Consider the following 12075-nt stretch of genomic DNA (forward strand, 5'->3'; position numbering starts at 1 on the left):
GCTACGTTCTGAGTTCAAATTCTGCTAAGGTCGACTTTGCTTTTCATTCTTACAGAGTCAAGGAATTATGTACCAGTTACACACTGGGGGTCAGTGTAATCAACTAGTGCCCTCCCCCAAAAATTTTAAGTCTTGTGCCTATCGTAGAAAGGACTATTATTATTATTATTATTAGGGTGATAATAGATAAATAGAGAGAGATACTACGTATATCTTTTATTCCTTTCAGTCATTAGATTGCGGCCATGCTGGGGCACAGCCTTGAAGAAATTTTAGTTGAATGAATCTGCCCCAGTACTTACTGGTTTTTAAAAAATTTTTTTGTTTTCAATTTTGAGCCTAGGACTTACTCTATCAGTCTCTTTTGCCGAACCACTAAATTATGGGAATGTAAACATACCAACACCTGTCAAGCAGTGGCAGAAGACAAACACACACACTCACTCACTCACTCATGAGCTTCTTTCAGTTTCCGTCTACCAAATCCACTCACAAGGCTTTGGTCAGTCTGGAGTTATTGTAGAAGATACTTGCCCAGGGCGGCACACTGTGGGACTGAACCCAAATCCATGTGATTTGGAAGCAAGCTTCTTACCACACAGCCATGCCTATGCCTATTGTGGATGATAAATATTTTTTATCATCATCATCATCATCGTCATTGTCATTATTGCTATACAACATAAGAACATATGTCAGAGAGTAATGAGCAACAGGTCCACTATCCTGTCATTAAGGCTTTTGACCCCTTTTGCCTTTGCCCCAAACCCCATATTTAGTGGTCTAAGGTTATTTCACATTTATCATATTAAGTTGTTGTTCCTTATTGTTGTAGTTGTTGTTATTTATCTAGTTGTGTTATTGTCTTCCTATGTAAACGTTAACCCACTCCTGCCCACCACCATTCAGCTGGAATATTAATGGTGGTGGCGGTGTGCAGTGGGGGGATAAGGTATATTTCAGTTTCAGGTAAGTTGTATGATTTAATAAGGAGTGTCTCACCTTGTCTAAGTCTTAATCTTGAAATAACATTAAAAATTAATTAAAAAAATAATAATACGGCTGCCGCCAGTGGTGAAATTTGAACTCTTATTTCTTTAACTAACCATCTTAATTAAACTAAACTAAACATCACCTCAGTAGAATATTTCTGAGATAATTGCATTTCTTTATATTTCATTTTTTTTTTTTTTATTATTTTTTTTTTTTTTTTACTGTTTTTGTTTTATTTTAATTTTTTCTTTCTGAAGCTTGTAATAATTATCTCCACAAGCTCTGTTTGCTGAGTATTGTTAATTAGAATTAATTAAAATGATAGAGAATTATTTTCCATCCCTGTCCCAGCCAGACAAATTACATAGGTAAGAAGGCCGGTGGCACGTAAAAGCACCATCCGTTTGTCAGCTCCGTCTGGCACCTGTGCGGGTGGCACGTAAAAAGCACCCACTACACTCACGGAGTGGTTGGCGTTAGGAAGGGCATCCAGCCGTAGAAACACTGCCAGATCTGACTGGGCCTGATGCAGCCTTCCGGCTTCACAGACCCCAGTTGAACTGTCCAACCTATGCTAGCATGGAAAGCGGACGCTAAATGATGATGATGAAGGCCATTAGCAATTAATTACTGATATCTTGGATATCTTCTCTTCTGCAATTCCCCTAATCAAGCCTTGAGTTAATGGAATGTTGTATTTCTGCTTCAGACACACACACACACACATCTGGTTGTCTTGGACACATTGGTCTCACTTCTGCAGGGACACATCATCTGGTTCCTGGCCCTTAATTGTCTCCCTTCTGCAGAGATGCAATATTTGGTACCTGTTTCATATTTAATAATAATAATAATAATAATAAAAACATTGTGTACAGTGCTCAGGTGCACTACAACTCATCTAAAGTAAATGTATAATCAGGTGTAGTTTCGGCGGATTTCGGAAAGCATGAGGGCCTTAAAGGATGCAGTGTCATGGCAGTCAACAACTGACGCAGGCAGTTTGTTCCATGCTTCAGCAACTCTGAGCATGGAAAAATGTTTCCGAAAGTCATGGGAGCTGTGTTGTTTTCTGACTTTGTAGGCATGTCCACGTGTGTTAGACACATGGAGATCAAAAAGGTGTTCAGTGTTCTGCTGAAGCCCATCAGTAGACATTTGTCTTCCTTCTTCAGGGACTCAGTATCCGGTGCCAGGAACAAGTGTTCCAACCACAGAGACACATTATGCTTCATATGCATTTCTCTCATTTCTACAGAGACATTTCCGGTGCCTAATCCACATTTGCCTCCCTTCTTTGGGGCCACAGCGTCTAAGGCCAGGAACACACATGTTCCAACTACAGAGACACATTTTCTGATGCCTGGTACATATTTGTGTATTTCTGACTTGTTCTCTCAACCACACCTCAGGTACCTTCTTAATTTGGCTCCAGCTGGGCTGGAACTGAAAAGGGAGATGCTAAACTTGTCATTTTATAACCCTGATCAAACAAACCTAAAACCAGTACTGAGAAATCAAAATATAGTTTCTCTGTAGAAAACTTTTGAATATACCTCTCCAAGTGGTGGTGGTCGTGGTCATGGTGCTAAATTGCCTTAGGACTTGAATTCTCTCTAAACACTGAAAGTCAAGACCATCTTGTAAAATGACAAACTCTACTCACTCCCACCTCCTCTCTCTTTATAAGTAAGTATTTCTCAGCCATTTTTTGCTAATGGGTCCCTCTTATTCCCATTTTACACTACTGGACCCGTGGACCCTCACAACCATTCAATGTTTAAAAAAATCCAGTTATATTTTTATAATTAGACTAGCAGTATCGCCCGGCGTTGCTCGGGTTTGTAAGGGAAATAACTATATAAGCCTTTTTAGAGAGTTACTTCCCTTATAGATGCCAATTCGGGCTTTCTTAGCCATTTCTGTTTTGGTGTCTTCAAGCCATGAAGTCGTTGTTCTAAAAGAACGCTGGTCTCCTTGACAACGCTTTACGACGTTGATTTCCTTACACTCCCTTCCCCACAGCTTCACGAGGGAGGGAAGAAGGGGGAGAAGCAAACAGGTGCAGGTGTGACCATGGACGCCAACTCCGCCGCCATCGACACATGAAAAATTATGCATTAAAATGGAATAAAAAATGATGTTAAATTATTTTTAAAATCGTAGACTCATCGTAGACGCACGCTAATACTCAGAAGGGCTCGATATGAATCACGATTATAAGATACCCGAATTTGGTTAAACTGCACTGCAAAATGTGGGAGTAATTAGGAATCTAAATCGAAGGGGACAGACACTCACACAACTACAGTTTTATATATATAGATATTGTAAGAAATTGTGTAAAAAAAATTGTTGAAGTATTTTTTTGTTTTATAGAAATATAAGCATTCTATTGCATGTAAGGTTCAGCAACAAACTATTATATGGGCTCCAAAGGGCCATTTGGACCCTGGTTGAGAACCACTGATGTAAATAATCTTCCAAAAAAAAACACCAGAAAAATGTAAAAGCAGAATCACTGTATTTCCTCTGGTGACAAATCTGGTGTAAATTAATCCAATTCATTCCCCTCTGCCATTAAAACCCAAAATGTGACCACCCTGTTTAGGGCCCCAAGGGATGATTTGCAGTGTTACCTAGTGTTTTTCTTATTTTTGAGCTGCATTGTTATTTAAAGTAAAGCAACATGGTGGGTCAATTAATCTAGGTTTTTTTTTTTTTTGATTAATTTGAAAATTAATTAATGAAATTAAAAGTACAATTTGAAATTGAAGTAAATTTAATAATAATAATAATAATAATAATAAAAAAAAAATTAATTCAAAATGCATATTTGAAATTTGCTCTTTTGGGGGGATTTTTTTGTTTTTTTACATTTAATTTCCAGTTTCAGTTATTTTTATTTTATTTCATTTTTATTTATATTTATTGTTTAGTTTTGTTGAGACTCCTTGCCCTTTCCCACCCCCTACCCCTATTTATTTTGTGGAGACATTTTATTATTTTATTTTTGTTTCATTTTAGTTTTATCATTTTTGTATTTAAGAATTTTTTTTTTTTTTTTTAGAAATATGAAAAAATGAAGTTCAATTAATTACATTAATTAAACTTCTCATTCCATTATTGTAATTTTCATTCAGAAATGGTATTCTTTTGATGATGATGATGATGATTTTTTTTTCATCTATTATTATGTATGTGTGTATGTCTGGGTGTGTGCTCTTTTGGTAATTAAAGTTTTTATTCATCAATAGCTAATAGGAGACTAATAAACTAATTAACATATAAAATATTAATTATCTTCGAATTTAACAAATACATATGCATATATATATATATAGATAGATAGATAGATAGATAGATAGATACACACAAACATACTTTTACATACATATGTGTATTTGTGTGTGTGTATATATGATGATGATGATGATGATGATGATGATGATATATATATATATATGTGTGTAACTATATATGTATTTATAGGCGCAGAATTGGCTGTGTTATAAGAAGTTTGCTTCCCAACCACATGGTTCTGGGTTCAGTCCCACTGCATGGCACCTTGTGAGTGGATTTGGCAGACGGAAATTGAAAGAAGCCTTTCATGTATATGTATATATATGTGTGTGTGTGTGTGTGTGTGTCTTTGTGTCTGTGCTTGTCCCCTCACCATCACTTGACAACCAATGTAGGTGTGTTTATGTCCCCGTAACTTAACGGTTCAGCATAAGAGACTGATAGAGTAAGTTCTGGGGTCGATTTCTTCAACTAAGGTGGTGCTTCAGCATGGCCACAATCAAATGACTGAAACAAGTGAAAGAATAAAAGAATATACTAACACACATACATTTATATACATATATTTATGCATTTCTATATATATATATGTGTATATGTATACATACATATATATATATATATATATATATGTATGCATGCACCAAACACAGACATATATATATAGAGAGAGAGAGAGAGACTCATATACTTCCTACTCCTTCATCTCCCCCAGCCCGTATTCATCATTCATTGCTCTCCACCACCCTATCTATCATCAATCACATCCACCCCTCAACCCTGCTATTACTAGGCGGGTCTAGGGTCTAGCGACTACACAGAGAGGCTCCTTGGCTAACTCAACTCACTTTGACCTACAAACACCCTCCATGCAGCCCCCCCCACACACACACATGCGCAAATTATGGGTTTCATAGTTAAGGGTGTGCTTTGGTCATAGACACACAGTTGGAAGAGGGGGTGCAACTGTTGATAGGATATGAACCTCAATCAGTAACCTTTGAGTTAGTAGACTTATGACTGCAACTCAGTCAGTTCTCCCTCTTTCCTTGTTCCAGTTTGCCCCCACTTTGCAATACACACACACTCTCTCTCTCTCTCTGTCCCCTTACATTTATTTCTCTTTCTGTCCCACGCTTCTACAAATCTATTTATATATGTATGTAAATGGATACACAGACACACATTCGGCTATTAATGATAGCCATAAATATATGCCTGAAATTTAATTGGACCCAGAAATTTAAGTGTCGTACTTGACTGTTGGACAGAAGTGGACGAAAGAAAAATCTAAAATCAGGAGAAACTAATAATAGTTTGCAGTGTGTCAAATAGTTGAAACAGAATATGGCTGGTGGGCTAAGTAGCCAGAAAATAGTCTGTGAACTTCATGGGATGAAATACAACACTGGTGATTTGTAGCAGGAAAAACATTTACAATGCCTGTTTGGACAGTAAGAGGTTGCAGGTGCTTCGTGGTGCAATCAGTATCCTGGTCATCTAGAAAGCAAAAGATATGGTTTCCAAATCTTCTTGGAGGGACCGTGGTTTTTTGGGGGGTTTTTTTCTACTTAGAAATAGGTGGGGGTTGGCAACAGGAAGGGCACCTGACTGTAGAAAATTTGCCTCAATAAACTCCATCTGACCAGTGCAAGCATGGAAAATTGGATGTTGAAATTATAGTGATGAAGATAAGTGCTATTTAGTGTCTGATATTATCTGTATTCAAATTGTCGACATTTTTATATATTTACACGTGTGTGTTCTCACCATCATAATCATTATAAATAGATAGATAGAGAGAGAATGAACATGTGCTTTTTTTTCTTTTGGTTGTGGTTTTTATTTTCATGCAGTTTGCTCTTAACAATGCACTCCTATATTCAAAGGTATTCCAGCCAATCATTTATTCAGACATGTAGTCCAAGTGCATCTTGGACTACATCATTCTATGTCAGAAGATAGTAGAGAGTATGATGCGTGGAGATTCAGATACTATATCTCATAACCTTTTAAAAGATCTCTCATTTTTGATTTTTTTAATATATGCATATAGTGTGATAGGTGTTAGAATTGGTAAAGTGTCAGCCACATTGTCTTGTGGTACTTCACCAAATTTACGGTGGCAAGCTGGCAGAAACGTTAGCACACCGGGCAAAATGCTTAGCAGTATTTCGTCTGCCGCTACGTTCTGAGTTCGAATTCCGCCGAGGTCGACTTTGCCTTTCATCCTTCCGGGTTCGATAAATTAAGTACCAGTTACGCACTGGGGTCGATGTAATTGACTTAATCCCTTTGTCTTGTACTTGTTTGTCCCCTCTATGTTTAGCCCCTTGTGGGTAATAAAGAAATAGGTACTTCACCAAATTACAATATTTTGTTACATTCCGAATTCAAATTCCAGTATGATTGATTTCATTCTTCATTCTTCCATGTTGAGTACTAGCATAAATCTAATTAACTATATGCAACACACATCACCACCACCATCCATAAAATTTGTGACCCTTTGCCAAAATTAGGAATTAATATATCTATTATTACACCTCACACGCGCACACAGAGGCCTGTATAGTCACACAGGGACATTCAACCATATAGGAGCATACACATTGTCACACAGACATGTACAGTCACATAGACAGATACAGTCATACTAACATGTATAGTCACTCATATACAACCAGTCACATGTATACATACAGTCACATACGCATGTATAATCGTACAGGAGGATGCTGAAAAGTTCCCAGCTCTAAGGCTTTTGAGAAGGGCCTGGTGGGAAGCCCAAACTTCCAAGTTCTTTTACAGGGCTTAGAAAAACTGAAGGACCGCTGCAATAAGTGTGTGAATCTGAGAGGGGAATATTCTCTTTTACTCTTTTTTAGTTGCTTCAGTCATTTGACTGCGGCCATGCTGGAGCACCGCCTTTAATCGAGCAACTCGACCCCGGGACTTATTCTTTGTAAGCCCAGTACTTATTCTATCGGTCTCTTTTTGCCGAACCTCTAAGTGACGGAGACATAAACACACCAGCATCGGTTGTCAAGCAATGCTAGGGGGACAAACACAAACACACACACATACATATATATATACATATATATGATGGGCTTCTTTCAGTTTCCATCTACCAAATCCACTCACAAGGCTTTGGTCGGCCCGAGGCTATAGTAGAAGACACTTGCCCAAGGTGCCACGCAGTGGGACTGAACCCGGAACCATGTGGTTGGTAAACAAGCTACTTACCACACAGCCACTCCTGTGCCATATGTTGAATAAAATCCTAATGAACTGATCCTCATGTATTTTTTGTTTTACCCAAAGCCAAGAACTTTCAGTACCCTCTATACATACATATGTGTATGCATTATATATGTAAGAGGGGGTACTGAAGAGTTCCTGGTTTTAAAGGTATTGTGAAAGGCCTGGTTGGAGGCCTAACCTTCCATGTTATTTTACGGGGCTGAGAAAAACTGAAGGGCCACTGCAATAAGTGTGTGAATCTGAGAGGGCAATATGTTGAATAAACCCGTAATTAACTGATCCTCCTGTATTTTTTTTTTACCCAATGCCAGGAACTTTTCAACAACCCCCTTGTACACCTGCATAGTCACACAAGCCCTTACACTCACAACACATTCATTTACTTCTACAATTATATTAGTGGCATTAAACAAGTTACTCTATTTTCCAGGGTACAAATCACTCTAAACATTCAGACATCATCATCATCAACACATTAACTTCTAAAGCTGTAATCTTTATCATCTTTCTTTGTTGTTGTTAAATTAATTAAATGCAATTGTTTATTCTTGTTGATATTGTCTTTAATGATTTTTCTCTTCTATTTATGAAAAACTGAATGCTTTAAATGCACCTGTCTGATTCCCCCACCACCATCGCCACCTTTCACCCACGGTATTAGTTTCATATTGTCATCATAGTTAGTTTACTTTTAGGTACATTTAGTCTTGTTTCCTAGCGCTGACAGCATCATCACTGCCACCATCAACCCACACAGCTTCTTGTATTGTACCTCAGCAAAAACCCAAACTAAACCGATTCATAGATAAAAAAGTTAACTTAGACAATGACACGAGACAAACTAGCAAAAGGGATTAGACATTGGCCAGGCAAGGTAACGAAATAGCTTAGACATTGATATTAGACTATATGGCTTAGACAGTGGCATTAGACAAAATAGCCTATTTCCTGGCATACAAGTCACTAGTATAGAGTGTACACTTGTGGTGTAAGCATTCAAATATCCTCACTATCTTTCCAAAATTCACCCATAATTTTTAGTCTCTACAAAATTTGACTGGTATGCCAGAAAATACAGTAGCAAAATGGCTTAGACATTGATGTTAGCAAAGTGCAAAATAATACAATGTTACCCACTGACCACAATCCATCACACACAATGCCTCAAAATGCTTCTAGTTATATATATATATATCAAATAAATTAACAGCTGAGTTTTGATGCACAAGATACTATGAGCATTAACATTGAACAGAATATCATTCCCAGTCTAATTCTGATAGAAAAATGTGGCAGATGCTCTGTAATGAAATCCGTTATGATGTCGCTTGAAAGACAATACATACCAGACAGTGTCAAGGGTGTGGCCCATAGTCTATTCTTTTCTTCTTTCAAGGTAATGCTTATAATGTCTTAGGAAATATTAAAATGATAGCTGCTAATTTATATATATATATATATATATAATATATATATATATATATATATATATATATATATATAGTATATATATATATATAGTGTTTAAGCACTGTGAAATATGTTTATTGTAGTTTAGAGATCAGTTATTGACTTATGATTAAAGTCTAATATGTTATTACAATGCAATGATTATAAATGGAATCGGTGTATTTATGTGAATAAAAATTGGCTTAAATGATCAATCAGAGCAACGTATTTAGAGAAGTAAAAAAAAAAAGTAAAAGTTTCGTAAATGATTCATAGTTCTGCTTTACAGCTGTTTCGATCGTTAGAATACAAACACCATTATTTGTATACTTACATAATGAATACATAAAATTCATGATACATTTAAATGGGATGAATAAACCATTTCATCACATTAAAATTATGTATTATTTATCATATATTAGGTAATTATATGAATGATAATGTTCATACTGCAATCATCGAAACAGCTGTAGAGCAGAATTAAATTATGACTCATTCATGAAATTTTTGATTTTTTACTTTTCTAAATATATAATGTGTGTATGTATATATATAATATATATATATAACGTATATACATACATCTATATATGAAATTTGTTTTTACTGTATTTATTTTTTTTTATATGCTTATGTTGGTATGGATGGGGGAGGTATTGTCTTTCTGTTCTGTCGATATTGGTTGGTACGTTGTCTCTGGTTCAATTTGCTGATGCGGAAACAGAATTTTTCCAGGTGAGAAAAACGCAGAACCTGAAAGGGAGTTCCATGAAGTGGTTGAGAAAAATTTCAAGAAAACAGGTCTGCCATTCCGACTTTGCCTTTGCCTCTAGCTACAGATAGTTCGCTCCAAGTAGACAGTTTAGTATTTTAGTTCTCCGTTCCCCATGTATGTGTCTGTCTGTCTGTCTAAGTTTACGTGTGTGTGTTGTTTGTATGTGTGAATGTGTTTGTCTATATACAATATACATATATAAATACATACATGTATATATCACGTGATCACATGACCGACCAGACCATCAGATGTTGTTACACATCGCTGGTCACAATGCGTTTGCATTGTTTTAGCCTTTGAATGACGCCACCCCGCTGGCTAAGCGAGCAGGCCAACAGAAGAAAGAGTGAGAGAAAGAGTGGTGAAAGAGTACAGCAGGGATCACCATCCCCTGCTGGAGCCTCGTGGAGCTTTTTTAGGTGTTTTCGCTCAATAAACACTCACAACGCCCGGTCTGGGAATCAAAACCGCGATCCTACGACCGCGAGTCCGCTGCCCTAACCACTGGGACATTGTGCCTCCACACATGTATATATATGTGTATATATATATATATCACCAGTGGATCATATATCTGAATACGAAGCACACTCTAAATGTTAGAACAGTAATGTATTTACATGCAGTTAAATATATGTCCAGTTATAAAGGGACCAAAGGGTTTTATGGATGCGAAGCCATTGGTCACTCTATGACAGGACATATATTACACACACACACATACACACAAGACCCCCATGAATGTATGCAATCATACGGAGATATATATATATATGTATGTATGTATATTGTGTATTTAATTTGAATATGAATATACTAATGATTAAACATTAATTATTTTGTTTTATTTAATTATATTTCATTCAAATGATGTATGAATAGAAAGAGAATTATTTAGGTGGTTTTTTATTTTACTCTTTTTCAATGATGTAAGTTTAAACACCTGCATTTTTAAATTAGCAAAGTGCAGTTATTAGGCTAAATTAATAGTGCCATTAATTATATAATTAATATATTAACAATGCTATGAAATTTTTCAATAACACTACAGAAATAATGTCAATAATGCTTAAAAAAAAATTGATGTCAATTTATGCACATTCGAAACATGCATCATATCGGAAGATATAATGTGCACATTAAAAAAAAACAGAAGCAAATATTATGGTGTTAATTCTTGGTTTGGTAAATGAAAATTCTCATAACAGGATCTCGTTATGCGAGGGTGAATCTGTTGGTTTTATGATCACATTAGCCTTGAATTTCAGAATTAATCTCATTGTATATGAGGCTAATGAAGGTGCATGGCTCGGTGGTTAGAGTGCTGGGCTCACAATCATGAGGTAGTGAGTTTAATTCCCAGACTGAGCTGTGTGTTGTGGTCTTGAGCAAGACACTTTATTTCACGTTGCTCCAGTTCACTCAGCTGTAGAAATTAGTTGTGATGTCACTGGTGCCAAGCTGTATCGGCCCCTTTGCCTTTCCCTTGGATAACATCAGTGGCATGGAGAGGGGAGGCTGGTATGCATGGATGACTGCTGGTCTTCCATAAACGACCTTATCCAGACTTGTGCCTCGGAGAGGAACTTTCTAGGTGCAATCCCATGGTCATTCTTGACCGAAGGGAGTTTTTATTCTTTACCCTTTACCCCTCATATGATGCTACCACTAGGTCTCCAGCTGGTTGACTCAGCTTGGAGAGTCTGCCTTGTGATCTTCTAATCATATGTTTGTAGTACAGATCTGTGATCTTTTGAATGTGGAGAAGTAGCTTCACTTGGAGAGACTCCCTGATCCCTGCACAATGCACCCTCTTGAGTAACGTTACTCTGGAGATCCTTCAGAGGAACCTCATTCTGGCTGCTTGCATTTGTCATTGTTCTACCCCGGGGCAGACTAAGAACAAAATGGTCGGATGATATCCATAAACTCTGTTGGTCACACTTGGGAATCCTTCGAGAAACTTTAACCCTTTAGCATTCAAATTATTCTGTCAACTGTAATGCTTATTCTTTATGTTGACCAACAGGTCCAACCCATGCCAGCATGGAAAGCGGACGTTAAATGATGATGATGATTGCTTGGAATTACTCTTGCTTATCTTGTAGCTTTGAGATTTCAATGATGTGATTGTTTAGTTTTAGAATGGTAACAAAATAGCTGAGAGAAACTAGCTAGATGGCTCAGACAATGGATGTTAGACTATATAGCTTAGATAGTGGCATTAGACAAAATAGCCTATTTGCTGGCATACAAGTCACTAGTATAGAGCGTATACTTGT

General features: G+C 36.8%; 1 protein-coding gene across 9 annotated transcripts in view; it reads left to right on the plus strand.

Moving 5' to 3' along the window:
- Window positions 1-12075, plus strand: part of LOC115223775 (oxidation resistance protein 1) — a 143045-nt gene that overhangs the window by 83979 nt on the left and 46991 nt on the right. For 6 of the 9 annotated variants that reach the window (XM_036512935.1, XM_036512938.1, XM_036512939.1 and 3 more), the window contains one exon: window positions 9751-9816. The exons of the other annotated variants lie outside the window; for them this stretch is intronic. In XM_036512935.1, the coding sequence (XP_036368828.1) occupies window positions 9751-9816 (66 nt within the window). The remainder of the gene's footprint in view (window positions 1-9750; window positions 9817-12075) is intronic. 9 annotated transcript variants of the gene reach the window in all.

Source organism: Octopus sinensis, linkage group LG24 (genome assembly GCF_006345805.1).
Source record: "Octopus sinensis linkage group LG24, ASM634580v1, whole genome shotgun sequence".
NCBI classification, from domain to species: domain Eukaryota; kingdom Metazoa; phylum Mollusca; class Cephalopoda; order Octopoda; family Octopodidae; genus Octopus; species Octopus sinensis.